The sequence below is a fragment of the Micropterus salmoides genome, unplaced genomic scaffold (assembly GCF_014851395.1).
Source record: "Micropterus salmoides isolate LMB-PRFRI ecotype aquatic unplaced genomic scaffold, ASM1485139v1 Ms_hic_scaffold_2, whole genome shotgun sequence".
In the NCBI taxonomy this organism is placed as follows: domain Eukaryota; kingdom Metazoa; phylum Chordata; class Actinopteri; order Centrarchiformes; family Centrarchidae; genus Micropterus; species Micropterus salmoides.
Genome location: NW_024041150.1, coordinates 29,318,779 through 29,336,110, shown reverse-complemented (window position 1 = coordinate 29,336,110; position 17,332 = coordinate 29,318,779). Strand labels below are relative to the sequence as shown.

Sequence of the window (17,332 nt, the reverse complement as noted above, 5' to 3'; positions counted from 1 at the left end):
GTTTTTGTCTTTTAGACCATATCAAAGTGTGTGTGTGTGTGTGTGTGTGTGTGTGTGTGAGTGAGTTTTCACAGCCAGGCCCTTGGGTGTTAACCATACGCTGCGCCGTCACAGCTTTCACAGAGGTGAGTTTCTCACTCTCTGCAACTTCCTGTCATTGGCAGCCGAGCTCCACAAAAAGGAAACCAGACCCACCAGAGTTCATGTTGAGAATCGGCAACACAGCCGTGGAGTGATCCGCTGTTGCATCACTGCGATACGATCCTGCGTTTGAGGTGAAAGATCAGCGCTTGAATGAATCGGGATTAGAAAGTAAGGCTGCGTACATGCGTGTCTAGAGTTGGTATTTCACTGTTTTTGTTTTGGTAACTGGAAATTTAAAGAGAGACCTGCTGCTCATTGACTCTTCATGTAGAGCAATGACATCGTGATCATAATAGTGTAATGTTTTCTCCACCGATCAATGTTCAACTCTAGATGTCTTCTTCTTTTAGAGACAAAAAAGGTGTTCGCTGCTTAAAATGTGTCACTTTCTATTTCATATTGGTGAGTCCATCAATAAAAATGATCCATCAGTTGGTAGACAGCTGTTACTAATGACTGATGCCACTCTTTTTCTCAACCAAATTGAGATTGAATCAGTGACTATTTCACACATAGTACTTATTACATCCTCAACAGCTGTTTTTTTTTTTTTTAAAGCAAATATCTAATCAACATTACAGTAGCATATAATGTGACTTATTTGAATAGACCAGGAATAGTTTTGGTAATGTTCCTGTAATGATCTAACAACGAATCCCATCCCGCCACAGGATCTTTCTCCATGTCCGCAGTGACTCCCTCCAGCCCCACCAGTCTCGCAGCGCCGGTTCTGGTCCAGTTCCAGCTCGGCCTGTTCAGGGAGGTGGTTCGAGTCCCCGCTGGCAACCTGAGTTACCGCCATGCCAAGAGGCTGGCCGCAGAGATCATAGAGCGCAAGGTAATCAAAGGCTCGTTGCATACTGCCGTCCTGAAGCGTATTGAAGGACCTCTTTAGGCCTGGGCTGAGACTTTGTGAGACGTTTTTACAGAAAGTTTACATTGCAAACTGGAGGTGTGGGGTTTGATTAGAAGTTACAGTGGAAGTTTCTTTTGAGTTGCATGATGGGAATTGTTGTTCCCCTTTTAACTACTCAGGCTGAGTGAATTATCTTGAGGTTTGTGTCTGTTTTAATCTGCTTAGAGCATGAGATGGGTGGAGATGGCCACAAAGGAGCATTTAGGTTAGCCTTTTCTCTGTATTGTAAACCCCAGGCAGGTAGGCAGGTTCACACAAAGCAGTTTTTAAAAGTAACAGTACATCCGGTTAAAACTGAAACTTTGGTTGGTTCAAGTTTCACTCCTGCAGGTCAAATGAAAGATGAAAGATGTAACAACACTGATCGGGATGGCACTCAGCCCATAGCAGCTCCAGTGGACATTTTCAGCAGCTCCAACAGGACAAAGTGAGCGATAAGGTGCTAAAAACCATTATTAGTGATGGTTAAAAACACAAGTTTGTAGCAAGCACTTGCTTAAATGGCACATCTGTGTATGAAGATATCCTCTAACCCTTAACACCCTTCCCACTTGGAAAATATTCAGTTGACGTATTGCTTAAAGCTGTCAGGAAGTGGACTTTAAAAGGTCACCGTAGGCACAGAGGAGGGTTGTGTAGGTTACTATTTAAAATGTGGCTTTTCAGAAACCGCCAAGTTTCTGCATCATTGTATGATGCAAAGTTTGGAGTTATGTTGTAGTGGATCCCCTTTGTTTACATGTCTGATTCATCTTTTATACTGTTAAACCAGCTCTGGAGCAGTTAAGTTGTTTTTCTTTTGTCACAGTCAGACTCAGGATTTTGGACAAAAATAAAAATCTTGTGTCTAAAATGTCACATTGACGCCATAAAAGTGCATTCAAACGCCCCATTTCACAACCTCTTATTGCTAAACTTTATAGTATATTTCTAAGAACTTGGGGAAGAGAATTTGGTAATAACAACAACACAGGATTAATAAGCTTGACATTTAAACCTACAGTCAGTAGAAGAATAATGGTGCACTGAAACTGTTCGAGATTAGATGAAGATGTTCATGAACCGCTGGTGTTTGTCTCTGTCTCAGTGTCAGCTGGCCTGGTCTTCATACTGCCTCACTTACAGAGAGTTTGTGGTAGACAACAGCTTAGCAAACTTTCCAACCACAGCCTCTCCCACCCGTCTCTAACACACACACACACACACACACACACACACACACACACACACACACACACACACACACACACACACACACACAGTCTGCCTCGATCGCACCAGTGCTCCTTTCAACTTTGATCTGTCCTCGAGTTTCCAGGCAGCAGGTCAGCAACGTCTGAAGTGTGCGTCTACACACGCACACAGCATTTTAGTGCATGGGCTGCAGATATGTCACATACTGTATACGTGTGTGTGTGTGTGTGTGTGTGTGTGTGTGTGTGTGTGTGTGTGTGTGTCACTGCTGGGAGAAAACTCTCTATCTCCTAGTCTAATGTCTAACTCTTTTAGGGTCATTTTATATTTTTCATGTCTCTAAAGGCTCCAAATCCTTCACTCCTTCATGTTAAACAAAAAAATCACCAGAAGTTGAGGTATTATTTTTAAGCACATTATTTGATCAGAGGAGAAGTGGCCAAAAATACAGCTTTTAGGTGTTTTTAAATCGTGCCCAACATTAATGTGACTTTATGTTAAATTTTGAGCTGATAGTATAAACACTACCGTGCAGACTCCATTCAGAGTACTGATTCCTCCGTTCCTTCTCACTAATTCAGCTTTCTTCATGAGCAAGGTCAAGCACAACTTAATGTACCCTGAGAAGTATTTCTCAGCTGTGCTGCTTATTGTGGCGCAGTATTTTACCGCCTTTCATGTATGAATACAGCATAGGTCGATAACAACTGGCAGATTGAAGATGCAGTTTTTGTCACCAGATTTCAGATTTTATCACCTTTGATCTCCTGTCTGCTGAGCGCAGAAGGTCCTGTAACTAGGTCACGGTTTGACTTGTTGAACAGATTGTTCACAGAATTGGTTCTTTTGTTTCTGTCCCTCTAAAACTTCTCTGCGCTGAATCCATCTCTTTCTTTCTGACCACTCAACAGTAACGGAGCATTTAAATCTCCTCCACAGCAGTTCCACACATTGACACATTTGTCTTTTAATCTACTGAAACATACAGACATTTAAGGTGGGGGTTTTCAGATGTCTCGTTTACTTCCCCTGCACCGTTTTCCCTCTCATTTTTTCAGCCAGGATTCAAACCAGCCGAGTTTCTGCACAAGTTCTTTGTCTCTAGACTTGCAATCATATTTGGTATCAAATTATTAAAGCCTACATGGAAATGTTAGCTTCAGAAAAAAAACATCTCAGTATTATGTGAAGGATTTTATTTTATTTAGTTTAAAGTGGGACAGGATGTTGATAAAGTGATGAAAGAGCTGAATAAGTACTGAAGTTCTGTGTAGCTGTTTTCTATGTTCACATATAGAAGTTTATGTAGGAGCTTCACCCAGGCAGGCAGATCTAACGCTTTCTAGCAGCACTTCAAAAAGCTTTAAATTTAGCAGGCTTCGTGAAGGAAATCTTTGACTGTCTGTGTGTTCAGGCTCCAGACTGCAGCGTGGTGGGCGTCGGGGAGAAGATTCTGCTGTTCAGACATCAGCACGCCTCAGAGCTGCGCCTGCACCGCCTGACAGACGACGACGAGCTGCAAGATGGAGACCTCATCGACGTCATCATCGCAGGTCAGAGGTCCACAGTCTATAGCGTGGGGTGGGGGGGCTTTATCAGGATGTTTCTGTGGATTATCTTTCAGCTATCTATTTGCTGTTTTATCCCCTTATACCCTAATCTTATTGCTTAGTCTTATTTTCGAGGGAAACTCTTCATACAGACTTTAAGAGTATATTATTTTACAAATCAAGTGAATGAATGAATTACAAAAGCAACAAGGATGCAACATATGTGAAAGTGGAGCTGGTTTGCTTTATGACCTAAAAACAAACACGCAAAACAGATGCGGAAATGCAGATGTTTTTCAATGATGAATCTACCAGTAGAGTACACTTTTGAACCTTGCTCAACTGTTGCAATGCATGTATAATACAGTGCTGTCAAATGCTGCCCAAAATGATAGTACAACAGTGTTATACACCATCTCTCTTATTTTAATCTGACTCAGCATCAGCGTCAGTGACTGAGATGAGGATGCGTCCGCACTCCCTGGTGGTCCAGTCGTACAGGACTCCCACTTTCTGCCACCACTGTGGAGAAATGCTGTGGGGCCTCGTTCGACAGGGATTAAAATGTGATGGTAAGGTGTCATTATTCAGCGTATGGCTGAGACACTCCATGCACTGATATCTAATGTAACACTTGCAGCCACTGACAAAACTGAATGTGAAGCTTCTCTGTCTCTCAGAAATACTAATTCACATTTATCCAGCTTTACATAAAAAGCTTTGAAATGTTTAAGTGCTTTAAACTCCAGTCTGTCTCTTCTGCTCCCCCTCTTTTCAGGTTGTGGGTTGGACTTTCATAAACGTTGTGCTTTGCAGTTGCCCAATAACTGTAGTCGAGTACGGCGTCAGGTTAGCACCAGTTTGTCCCTGTTTCCTCCCCGAAGGCCCCATACACACTCGCTGTCCAATCAGGCAGGAGGCAGCCTGGAGGAGGTAAGGAAGTGAAAGATGACAGGGCATTCTTTTTTACCGTCGACTGTTAAATAAAAGGACAAATAAACCTGTTTGTTTTTTAAGTCTTAAAATGAATCTCTAATCACATATTCACATGTAAGAGGGGAACTGACGACTCTCACCAACTGTCCTTCACTAGATAAGCATGTCAAAGCCCTCATCCAGGCCTCCATCCTGGACAGAGCCCCCGGTCTGGGTGGGAATCGGGTACGGTGACAGTAGCAGGGCTCAGGTCCCTCACACCTTCCACATCCACAGCTATACCAAACCCACCGCCTGCCAGTACTGCCACCAGCTGCTCAAAGGACTCTTCAGACAGGGGCTACAGTGCTCAGGTGAGGACTGACCTCTGGTCGGGTTACACATCGCATAAAAAAAGAGGCGGTGTTTAAAAAAAAAAAAAAACCACTGGGAATATTTTATAACCACTGATTAATATGTCTATGCTAAATCTGTAGTTAGCACCAGGCAGCACCCACTTAGCTTAGCATAAAGACTGAAAAGAGGGGAAACGGCTAGGCTTTTGATAGCCTTTGATGAAAAATATATCGAAATTAGCCACAAGCCATGATTTCCTGGAGGTTTGTTGGATTATTATTGATTTGACCAAAAAAATCTCACAGCCCTCCCTTTCGGAGCCTCCTTTTAAACCATGTCAGTTGCAACCTTGCTCAATTGATGGAGTTTGTCACAGAGATGGCTGGTTGTCATTTTCATGACGATTGAGCAACCGGCACGAGGTTAGACGCTCTCAAAAAAATAGCTAGGAAGACCCTGAGTTAAATGTTTTTGGTCAAACACCTGTTTCCATGGTCAAGGATGAAATTTTACTCTGAAACATGCCTCACCTTGCAATCTTCAGCTCTTTAAATCTTGTATTTAAAAGATAAATGTAGCCTGCCTTCTTTTTCAAATCTGACTTTTTCATGCAACGATGAGTCATGCAGTATATTAAAACATATTCCTCCGCTGTGGCCATTTTTAGATGCTGTGTTCCAGCAGCACCTTGACTTTGATGAGCCATTTGTGGATTAAAGGTTCAGACACATAAACTGGACACAGAGAGGCTTGTGTGCGTTTGTTGTGTGAGCAGGGAGCTTGTGTATCCCACGCACTTGCGTAAGCAGATTGGATTGAATCTATGCTAATTTTCCCCAGATGCCTGCGTGTGTCTCAGAGCTCAGTCTGAAATGAAAAATCTGAATTTTAATAGAGAAAACGAAACATTTAAGCCATATTTAAAATGTCATTTTCAGTTTTGCACATGTCTAAAAGTCACCCTCGTGATGTGGGCCTCTCTTTTCCTCTGTGTTTCAACCTGCCACCTCTCCTCTCTGATCGTTTGTCAGACTGCAGGTTTAACTGCCACCGGCGCTGCGAGGTGTTGGTCCCCAGAGACTGTCCAGGAGAGAGGAGAGGCGTCAATGGGAAAGGTGAGCAGCAGTCCCCTTGGAGCTCTGGTTTCCATTTTGTATTCTGGGCCTGTGACTGTTAGATCATGTTTCTCGGAAAAGGCCCCCGCTCTGATGTTCCCATAACCTAGCGCTGACTCAAAGCTGATTCACGCTCCATCTCAAGAGTATTTGATAGATCCAGGACTCATTTTAGATTCCCAGAAACATCACAATTGTCCAAGTAAAGTTAGTGAAATGTTCATGAGCAAAATGTGATCAAATCCTGATAAGAAAATAATTGTACCAGATAACATGTTTAATCGCAGGATTGTGATTTAATGTAGGTCGTATGTTCCTGTATTACTGATAATGGAATTAATCCCTTTAGGGTGTAAATGTATGTGTGCTCTTTAGCCACGCTAGGGAGAGCAATGACGAGGTCAGTCACTAGGTCCACAGTTGTCTGTCCAAGCTGAGATGAGATGGATTGCTGGATTTCCATAACATTTTGCCAACAGGAAGTGCACTACTAACTTTGATGATCCGTTAACTTTTCCTCTGGCCACCACCATCACCTGAAATTTCGTTCAGTGCTTTTGTTTAGTGCTAGTTGGTAAATATTAGCACGCTAACACGCTAAAATAAGATGTCAGTTATTTTGATTAAGTCATTTGTCAAGAAAAAAAAGGTCTTTCAGCTTCTCATATGTGAATATTCATATCATGTTCAAACAAATGAAGCAATTTCATGACCTCACTTTGACCCAGCAGTTGATCAGCTAAAATGCTGATAAGCTGAAAATATTTTGTGTACATAAACACTAGCTGCAGCCCCAATGCTGTTTGCATATGATGTCACTTTCCCAGAATCCACAGCAGGGCGTCACAGCTACCTACCAGACCCAGAGGAGGACGAGTCAGAGCTCAGCAGTATGACGACACTAGATCTCTCTGACGATGAGATGTCCACTGACGGAGACTCTGTGACTGAGGCCAAAGAAGTCGAGCAAGCGCGAGAGCCGATGAGGTCAGAGGGTTGTTAATTTATTCTGATGATGGCGTCCCATTGAATAGTGACTGTGGCATCCTGCTGCCACAGCGGATGGCACAAGTTTGAATCTGACTCACAGCTGTTGTCACTTGCCACCCGCATGCACACATCTTTCCTGTCATTTATCTGACAGGTCTATGACTTCATCTGCTTGACTAATGTAGTCAGTGAGCTTTGGGCCCTACCGCCACCTAGAGGCATTTAGTGGATACTGTCACAGATCTTAGTTGCTCCTCCACAGTTTTTATCCCCAAATCAGCCGGTTCCTCTTCTCTTTCATGTCCTATTGACTTTTGTTTTCTCTCCCTCCCATCAGTCCGTGTTTCAGCAGCTACATCCCCCTGATGAGGCTCGTCCAGACGGTGCATCACACTAAGAGGAGAGCCGGTGGAGTCCTGAAAGAGGGGTGGCTGCTGCATCACACCAACATTGACACACTGGTGAGACACACACACACACACACACACACACACACACACACACACACACACACACACAGATTTCCAGTTGAATAAAAATGTGGCTAAAATCAGCTCAGCTCTGTAGTCATCTCAAACATTCCAGTAAAAAGCCCACACAAGTCACCAGCTTTTCATTTGACATAAGAGACGTAACACTTGTTTTGGGTGATTGTGAACTGTCAAAGCTGCCGCAGATTAAATTAAGCTCTCACCTACAAAAACAAACACATGTCTTAGCTTTTTTAACCCTAAAGTGAGAGAGATGCATGTCATGTGGGAACATTATTAAGAAAAAAAAATTCTCTAGCTCTTTTGAACAGACTTCTCACACACAATTTGAAGCTTCTTGAGCTTTGATTAGTCTCTGCAGGTTTGAATGTGCCTTTATGTTTTCTCTATTTTATACACACACACACACACACACACACACACACACACAGGCATCCCCTGTATCAAGCCCTCGACCAAGTAAGTGGACCTGAGTGAGTTAACTTGTTCATATACCGTTAACTTCCTACATACATGGAATATGAATGATTTGTTTTCCCAGAGGAAACGTCATTACTGGATCTTGGACTGGAAGAGCTTCACTCTGTACCAGAACGAGAGCAGCACCAAGTACTACAAGGTAGAGTTCATGAGCGACAAACACTTCTGATGATGTATTGATACAACTCTGAAAAGCACTGTATAAAATGTAACAGATAATGATTTTAAAATCCAAACTAATTTAATATCAAACTTGATGACACAGCAGAGCTTTATTTACTTTAGTACCATTTTACCACTACAATTAGTTTTATCAAGTAATTATCAATAACAGTGATTGTTTTGAGTGTAACTGTGTGCCTCTCCTGCAGGAGATCACTCTGTCCGAGGTGCTGCAGGTCCGAGGCCCTGCCCAGCTCTCCGTGCCCCCATTGCCAGGCGACAGCGCCCACTCCTTCGAGGTGGTGACGGCCTCGCTGGTGTACTGCGTGGTGGCCGGGGAGAGCGGGCCGGCCTGGGAAAGCGCCGTCCGTCAGGCTCTGATGCCCGTGCAGAGCAGCGGTGGACACAGCGAGGAGAACCAGGGTGAGCGGGAAAATGACGCCTCTGGATGTTCATGTTATTAGACCTTAATGATAATTAACTAAAATGCTTAATTATATGACTTCTAATGTGACAACCTCCGCATCGGTGAATCAGACAATACGTGCTTATTAAATTATGATTTATCTTTTCTCTGTGTGAATTAAATCTGTCCTGTCCTGATCTACAGATAAATACTTGCAGAGAGACAGAGCGGTAAGCATCATACTGCACAATTTACAATCGACATAGTGAACTCCTGAAGAGGTTGCCTATGCGCGTGTTGTACGCTGTTAATGTGTGTTTCAGGACATCAGCTCGGTGTATCAGATCCTCACAGACGAGGTGCTGGGCTCAGGGCAGTTCGGAGTGGTGTACAGAGGTGAGCTTATCGTGACTACGTTGTTGAAGTATTACAGTAACATGCAGCTAATGCAGTTTGCTTGTTAAATAAAGTTATATGTGACTTATTTCTCATTCTTCAGGTACTCACAGGAAGTCGGGCCGGCCAGTCGCCATCAAGGTCATCGACAAGACGCGCTTCCCCTCCCAACAAGAGAGACAGCTGAGGAACGAGGTGGCCATCCTGCAGGTACTGATACGTTTTTCAGCTCTGTATTTATTCTAAGATTATTTACGTAATATCTAATAGGGGTGTGTGTGTGTGTGTGTGTGTGTGCGTGTGCGCGTGTGGGTCTCAGAATCTGTCCCACCTCGGTGTGGTCCTGGTGGAGGGGATGTTTGAGACAGTGGAGCATGTCTTTGTCGTCATGGAGAAGCTTCATGGAGACATGCTGGAGATGATCCTGTCCAGTGAAAAAGGCAGACTCCCTGAACGCAACACCCGCTTCCTGGTCACGCAGGTAAGATCACTTGCCAACGCTGATTTTATGTTATCTTCTGTGACTGTTGATGCCACAAGGGGTCCAAAGACAAATCTGAGGGGTCTCCTTGTGTTTTTATATTTTTCTGTCTATCCATAAATGTTTGGTTTTCAAAATAAAATCTCTGCCAAGAGACTGATCACAGCTCAGAGACAAATGCAACTTGGGGCACCTATAATGCTGCTTGTTCTTCATCTCCAAGTAGTTTTGAACAGTAACAGTGGATTTGTAGCCAGATTTTGTTCTTGCTTGTCTCAGTTTCAGCCCTTTTTAAAAAAATTTAGATTTTCATTTTTATGGATTTCATCTAAAGATCTGTCTCAGAAACAAACTTAACTACATTTTTAATAGAAAAAGTATTAGTAATGCACATTTGTAGACCGCAAAAGTAATTTTAATGCAGACTCTTTAAGGCCGTCCCTCAGCCTGGAGACCACAGCGTCCATGAAAGTAGATTTTTTTTTTTGAGTGACCTCCTGCGTAAAGCTTATGTTACTATGACAAGTTGTTCTCATGTTCGTGTGTGTCTGTTGCAGATCCTTGAGGCTCTGCGGTACCTGCACTTCAAACACATCGCTCACTGTGACCTGAAACCTGAGAACGTCCTGCTGGCCTCTGCGGACCCCTTCCCTCAGGTGGGATTCTGTGATTGCTCTGCACAATGTGTTTCAGGACACAACAGCGCGTTAAGTCCACTCTGTGTCTGCGCTGCAGGTGAAGCTGTGTGACTTCGGCTTCGCCCGCATCATCGGCGAGAAGTCTTTCCGTCGCTCAGTCGTGGGGACGCCTGCCTACCTGGCGCCCGAGGTGATCAGCAGCAGCGGCTACAACCGCTCTCTGGACATGTGGTCTGTGGGCGTCATCATGTACGTCAGCCTGAGTGGCACGTTCCCCTTCAACGAGGACGAGGACATCAGACAGCAGATCACCAACGCTGCTTTCATGTATCCACGACAAACCTGGGCTTCTATCTCACTGGAGGGTGAGGACGATTTCTTTTGAAAACCTACCCTGCTGGTGCGTTCAAGTAAACTCAAATAAGACTATTCACATCATTCTTTCCCCCAAGGGTCTGTGTTTAGTTTTTGTTTATCTGGGTTCGACAACACACCTTTTGAATGCAAGCCGTATTGACAAGCCGTAGTCAACATTCATATGTCCTTGAATGCATCATCCAGGAGAAGATGTTACCTGCTGGCAACTGTATAGAAATGCAACTTAAAGCAAATAATGTCAACCTCAAGTGAATGAGTGTCACAGTAAAAATATACTGAAGATCGTCCCCAGTGCTTTATTAAAGGAAACAGAGCACTGGAAATATTGTTCTTTATCTGCTTTATTTTGCCCTTTATGCGTCCTTAAGGTTAAAAAAAGCTATATGATCTATACAGTTAGTGAAATATTCAAAAACCTAACCACCCACCATGCGTTTGTAGTGGCTCTGACACCCAACAACAGTTCCATTCGTCTCTATAGGGCCACTTCTAATACAGATTGAGTAAATCCTCAGACCCCATCTCTCTCTCTCTCTTTCCTTTGCAGCCGTGAGTCTTATCAATAACCTGCTGCAGGTGTCGATCAGACGGAGGTACAGTGTGGGCAAAGCGCTGGGACACCCCTGGCTGCAGGTCAGGTGCATTACACTGCCATCGATGGAAGACAGATGTGTAGAATATACAGTATAATGCAGACATTTTTGCTCACCCATTATGTTTTCAGTCAAATTTTTGTTATTGTGTTGCATGTGTTCACTTTAGTAGGTCTTTACAGAAGGCTTGTTAAAAATAGATTTGTCCTAATGTATTATTATTGGATCATTTCAGTTTCAATGTTAACCAACTTGTTTAGAGATTTTTATATGTGACTATCATAAGGTGACGTAAAGACAAAAAAAAAGGGCATAATATCCAGGTAAAAAGAAAACAGTGATTTGCATTGGAGACAAACTGAAAGATTTATCTGTTCAGTATCTTCTGGCACATTTAAAGATACATTTCCATGATGTCAGCTCTTGACCCCTTTCTCATCTTCCTCCTACAGGACTTCCAGCTGTGGTGCGACCTCAGGGAGTTCGAGCAAAGGATGGGCTGCAGGTATCTGACGCACCGAGGGGACGAGGACCACTGGAAACGCTACGCCCAGGAAAAAGGCCTGAGCTTCCCGTCCCACCTCTGCTTGGACCCCAACAACGACCCTGACATGTGACCTCAGCACGGAGGCTAGAGGTCGGACGGTTTATGGTCTGTACAACTTATCAAACCAAAGAGAAAAAACACCCTGAATTTGTGCTATTGTACATCTATTGTAGTGGGAACATAAGTAACTTTCTCAGTAACCCAGAGCACAATTATTGACACTTGTATACTAGAGTAAAGAAATTGCACATTTCAAAGTTAATAAAAAAAGACAAACAACTGCTGTTTAGTTATAATTTTCCTTTTTTATTTCAAGGTGTGGTTTTTAAATTTTAACCGTGAGTGTTTGTGGCATCAGCGATGATGGACAATGAATGGAGGAGGAGAAGGGAGCACAGATGAAATTAAAATATCATCATGCACAGGGAGGAGTCGACTCGCACTCATTATCATGGCCGACCTGTCAGTGGGACCAAAACCCTATTTGCTTTGTCACTGCCATAGGCCTGCTCTGGTCCCACGCACAGCATCGCTTCCTCTTATTTTGTCCACAACTTTCCTGATGCCCTGTTGTCTCTCACTGCTCAACACCTCTCTCCGTCTGCGTCCCTCCTCCGTGATGTGAAAAAAATAAATAAATCACCTTTGTGTGTTTGGATGTTAAATTTAGCTGAAATACATCCCGATCTAAAGGGGATCTGGACAGAGAGGAGGGAGGTGTGTGGGATCGTTCTCTCTGGCCGTAACAGTTTGTCTTTCTGGCTTCGTTCCGGCCAATGGCCATCTCTCTATTTACCCACAGTGCTTTGCTCCGAGTTGCTCTCCCTGCCTGCTGTCTTCATCTTAATATTCAGTGTTTCAGAGGTGCTCCCATTCACCCTCCGTTTGTTCCTGAGCGTAAGGCGTTAAGATCTCCAGGTTACATTTTCTCTTTGCTAACATTCAGGTTTCACAGTGCTGTGGTTATTTATTCTTCAACAGAGTGAGACTGGCTTTGTAATATCGTAGCACCTGACTGGCTTTGCTCCTCTGCTGACTGAAATGTTAACAGGCTCTTAAGGATGCCCTCTGTGGGTTTTTTTTTTTTGTATGTTTAAGGAAGAGTCAGAGACTCACAAAGACAGCGTTTCTAAACTTCAACATAGCATGCATCTGCACAAATACACAACCAACCAAGCCAACTGACCAACCAGCTTTTTATCACGTTTTCTTCTTTAATTACCCTTCTACAAAAAAAAGTCAGAGAGGGAGAGCGCGAGGCTTTGCTCAAAATAACTCACATTTTTTTCCTCTCCCTCATTACCACTTTCTGTTTAATGTCTCCTAAAGGCCGATATGTTATATGTATGAAGCTTACATAAGTTCAGTGCAATACCTGCCTCGTCCTGGTTTTTAAAGGCACTCTAGCAGTAATGAGGGACAAGCTGGCCCGTCCAAACATAGCTTCTAAGAGCAAAGCCTTCTACTCTCACCCTCTCTGGGCAGTGTTTCTTTTTTTGGGGGGGGGGGGGTGGTAGAAGTTGGGAGAAGGGAAAGAGAAGTTAAGATTTTGAAAGAGGAAAAAATGATAAGAACAAAGAATATAGGAGGACAGTGGAAGGGGGTTTAAATCACTCTCTCCACATAGGAGAAATGGCGGGAGCTGGGAAGAAGGGGAAGAAGAGAGGCGGCTGTGTTTATAAGTCGCTCTCTCCGTAGAGCGCGCTGGAGAAGGAGATGTAGTCCAGGGCGCCGGCGGGGCCGTCGGCTCCGATGTACCTGGTCATGCGGCTGATGCAGTACTCGGCCTGCTCGGGCGGCAGCTCCCTGCGCAGCTCCTCCACTGTGATGTAATTCTGGAGGCGAGAGAGGGAGTGAGGATGTGGTTTACAGAGAAAAACAAAAAGATTTGTATTGTCCCATAGCACCAAGACTAAATAAATACTTAGCCGAGAGCTGATTTTGAAACCTCCCTTCTACTGGAATTTTACAAACACTTTAAATTTCATAGCCAGACTGCTAACTAACCAAGCAACTGAGAAAGCTTTACTATTCTTCCAGATTTGAAGGTAAATTTGACTCTTAATTTTGTAGTTTGTCCTGCTGGTAAAAATACTTCTAGTTTGAGATCTGGGAACAGTGACAGAATGTTTACAAGCGCTCAGGAAACCAGGGGCTCTGTACCACGACGCAGATCAGTGGGTTAGCCAGCTATCTTGGGGCTTAACTCAGGTTTTCTGGGATCACAAAGCTCACTTTTAGGTGGAGTAGGTCACCTTCACTGCCGTCATTCCTACAGGATCCCGCAATGAACCAGAGTTTCAAATAAAGTGACGACTAATAAAGAGCTCTAGATATTTTTATAGGTCAGTCAAATAGCTTTGCTGTTCCAGATGGAACAAACATAGGGAGTGTTTACGACACTAAATACATACTGATAATTATAGTTGTATTTTAATTTTGCAAAGATTCCTTAACTTCCTGACCGGCTGTCCTTTTATTCAGCCTCTCTGCTGTCACTTTTCCAGTTTGGCATCTTTCTACATGAGTTGCGCGTTCACATGGCCGAGAAATCTAGTTTCTCTAATCCTCTACCTGTACTATTTTTACCTCTACAGGGAAAAAGGTTTCTCATTTACATGACGTTTTAAGAAATTTGGTTACTGCATAAAATGGACTGTAACCCGGCTTGTTTACAACATGTCTCTTGCCCTATTTTAGATCGTCGTAGACATGTCACATTGTTCCCAGATCTTAACATTTACTTGTATGCGTAAAATGTAATAACAGACGAGAGAAATGATAACCCAAACTACAAAAGACAGAAATTGTGTATTGTGATAAGTTTTCGATGATCATGTTGGATCTCTGCTAAAATCTCACACGTGTCGAGTGTAAAACAACTACTGTGTCAGTGGTAAATGTTGTTGGGTCTCATGGTGAGGTTAGATGTTCTTTGCTGTGAAGCCAACAGGGTGCCGGATTCGTCTGCTCACCTTGTCTGAGGCCAGAATCTTGAAGGAGGCCATGACCTGTTCTGCGGTGTCAGTCTCGGCGGTCTCGCGGGTCATGAAGTCGATGAAGGCCTGGAAGGTCACCACGCCCGTGTTGTTGGGGTCCACCAGGGTCATAATGCGAGCAAACTCCACCTCACCCTGTCAGGAGAGAAAAGGATAGTTTTAGTTCAACATCAGTTAATTCAATTCAACATAATGTGCAGGCACATTTGTAACAAAAAGAAGGGCTGCGGCTTTCACCAATTGGCAATAGTGTCATGCAGCAAAAATACATTTTATAAACATTTTTACAAACTTGCACTGCATATACAATACAAATATTTCAGTAATCATATCACTTTTATTACTTAATTCAGGCAAAGCTCTGACCTCTTGCTACATTCACGACACTGACATGTTTTATTTCTTGACAATTCAAGTTTTACTCAATATCAATGTCATTTTGTCCTGAAATTGTACGTGTTGCACTAACCAGATCGTAACCCATGGAGATGAGACAGGCACGGAAGTCGTCTGGGTCCATCATGCCGTTTCTCTTCTGCAAAGGAAAAACGCAATTGTGTTTAATTATTGGATCAAACTGTTTAGCTATAAGATCCCCAGTGTAGCTCCTATCAGAGTAATACAGCCCATGTTTTACTTTCTTACTGCTGCTAGAATACTGAGCATTAACTGAAGTTGTGTGACTGACACTTTCTTGAATATTGAAACTCTTAGAAGGACATAAAAAGAAGCATGTAGATTTCAATGTTTAAAGAAATCTAAATAAATTGAGATCTATCCTGCAGTTTAAGTGTTGTTATTTATACATTTTCTATGTATAAGCCCAATTTACATCACATTCCAGGCCACACACAGTTAGAAATTCCTCTTTCAGGTCAGTGAACGCCTCACCCTGTCGAAGTGGTTGAAGGAGGCCCTGAACTCGTTGAGCTGCTCCTGGCTGATGCCCTTGGCGTCGCGGGTCAGGATCTGGTTCTCCACCTCGTTGATGGTTCTGGCGATGGTGGTAAGCAGCTGCTCCCAGCCCACGCGGATGTGCTGAAGAGGTGGAGACAATACATTTTAAGCAAAGAAACGAGCGGTGGCGGGCGGAAGGTTGGCCTTCGTCCTGGCTACAGTCAGTCCACTGTACCTCCATGGTGTAGTTGGTGTGCTTGTTGTCGAAGATGAGGGACTCCTGGCTGAGTTGGTGGTCTCCCTCCAGCTTGTCGATGTTGGATTTGTAGTTGATGATGTTCTGCTCGTACTGTTTCAGGCTGTTCATCTGTTCCTCCAGGGAGCCGGCAATGTCCACAGACACGTGGCTGATCTCCTGCAGGCGTACAGAGGCAGGAAACTGAGTTTTTACATCTGTACGTTATCATAGGCAGCACATTAAAATGCATTGGTGCTCTACATGTCGTCTTTGGCTCTTCTATAACAGGTGTACTGTGTGTACAGATACATTTATTTTCATGCACTGCTCATTAGTTTGTCAACTGTTAACTTAAAATGAGCTATAATGGTATCTGTGAGCAGAAGCTAAAAATAAATCGTGACACCTAAATAACAATTACAAATTCAAAGGTGAATACCTTTACATAATCCCAGTACTGTTTATATTTTACTGTATTGCATTACATACATTGTAATTTGTGTGTAATTTTTTTAATATTCATACTACTTTCTTTTTCTGTGGTTTTTACATTATTTTACCACATCAATAAATAAAGTCTTACCGTTATATTATAAAATAGTAGTTTAACTTTAAACTACAGTTTCCTCACAGTACAGCTGCAGTAACACTTTACCTCCATCTTGGTTTGAATCCAGGGTCCGATGATGTTGGCCTGGGCAGCAAACTGGCGCCTCAGTCTCTCGTTGGCCTGCTGTCTGGCCACCTCCTCCTGGAGCATTTGGTCTCTGAGGGGAACAAAGTGCTTCACCTGCAGGTGGATAAATAAATTAAATACGCAGTCACAAGAGCTTCTTTCATGCTGAAAACATCCAACCAAGGCACCAAAAGATGAGTTGTTTTACATTTAGTTATTACTAAGTGCTGTTTGCCTTCCTGCTGCATCGACTCAGTCATACTCTTTTACAACTCCAGATATTTTAGCCACAATTTAGTCACTGGATTTCAGCACTGAATTTAGTTGACTAACATAGAAACCATATATATTTTGTGATGTTTGCACATTTCATATAGTTGTTCAAGTCCGGCTTAAGTGGTTAACCAACTAGTTATTTCAAGATTCCCACAGAAATATATATTTTTTTCCAGCACAGATGCTCAGGTGTGTGTCACACTGCGAGTGCACTGACAGATTGTGGTCTGCAGTTATTTTGATTTGCCCTGAGAGTATTCAGTGTCGCTCCAACCTAAATGTACTGTAGTATTTCTGACCTGCCGCTATGTATGTACTGTACTTATTTTTAGCCAGATGACCAAATGTAGCACATAAGAGTGTGACATTTCCTGTTTACACAATGTCAAATTACACAAACCAGAAATAAAAGCAGGTTCAGAAGGCGATCCTGCTTAGTGCTGGATAAATTATCTATACGTAATACTGATCGATCAGTTATTTCCGATGCTAC

The 17,332-nt window shown here is 43.1% G+C and overlaps 2 protein-coding genes across 3 annotated transcripts in view; one reads left to right on the top strand and one right to left on the bottom strand.

Moving 5' to 3' along the window:
• The first annotated feature begins 122 nt into the window (after positions 1-122).
• LOC119911810 (serine/threonine-protein kinase D3-like) lies at positions 123-15,536 on the top strand. Of its 2 annotated transcripts, XM_038730752.1 has the most exons (20): positions 124-312; positions 816-982; positions 3,669-3,807; positions 4,245-4,376; positions 4,583-4,737; positions 4,898-5,093; positions 6,108-6,191; positions 7,019-7,178; positions 7,519-7,642; positions 8,214-8,291; positions 8,524-8,737; positions 8,925-8,950; positions 9,044-9,116; positions 9,220-9,326; positions 9,436-9,597; positions 10,155-10,253; positions 10,333-10,600; positions 11,161-11,246; positions 11,659-11,858; positions 14,700-15,536. In XM_038730752.1, exons 2-19 carry the CDS (start codon positions 827-829, stop codon positions 11,821-11,823), a joined length of 2,424 nt encoding a protein of 807 aa, XP_038586680.1. In that variant the 5' UTR covers positions 124-312; positions 816-826; the 3' UTR covers positions 11,824-11,858; positions 14,700-15,536. The 2 variants fall into 2 exon arrangements, with proteins under 2 accessions (XP_038586681.1, XP_038586680.1); XM_038730753.1 differs by lacking the exon at positions 14,700-15,536 and having other exon boundaries at positions 123-312; positions 11,161-11,251; positions 11,659-12,897.
• actn3b (actinin alpha 3b) overlaps positions 13,255-17,332 on the bottom strand; it is a 35,572-nt gene continuing 31,494 nt past the window's right edge. The window contains exons 16-21 of the mRNA XM_038730751.1: positions 16,543-16,677; positions 15,885-16,064; positions 15,644-15,790; positions 15,222-15,287; positions 14,729-14,887; positions 13,255-13,588 (exon numbers count right to left, since the gene is read on the bottom strand). Of these exons, the coding sequence (XP_038586679.1) occupies positions 13,430-13,588; positions 14,729-14,887; positions 15,222-15,287; positions 15,644-15,790; positions 15,885-16,064; positions 16,543-16,677 (846 nt within the window). The 3' untranslated portion in view covers positions 13,255-13,429. The remainder of the gene's footprint in view (positions 13,589-14,728; positions 14,888-15,221; positions 15,288-15,643; positions 15,791-15,884; positions 16,065-16,542; positions 16,678-17,332) is intronic.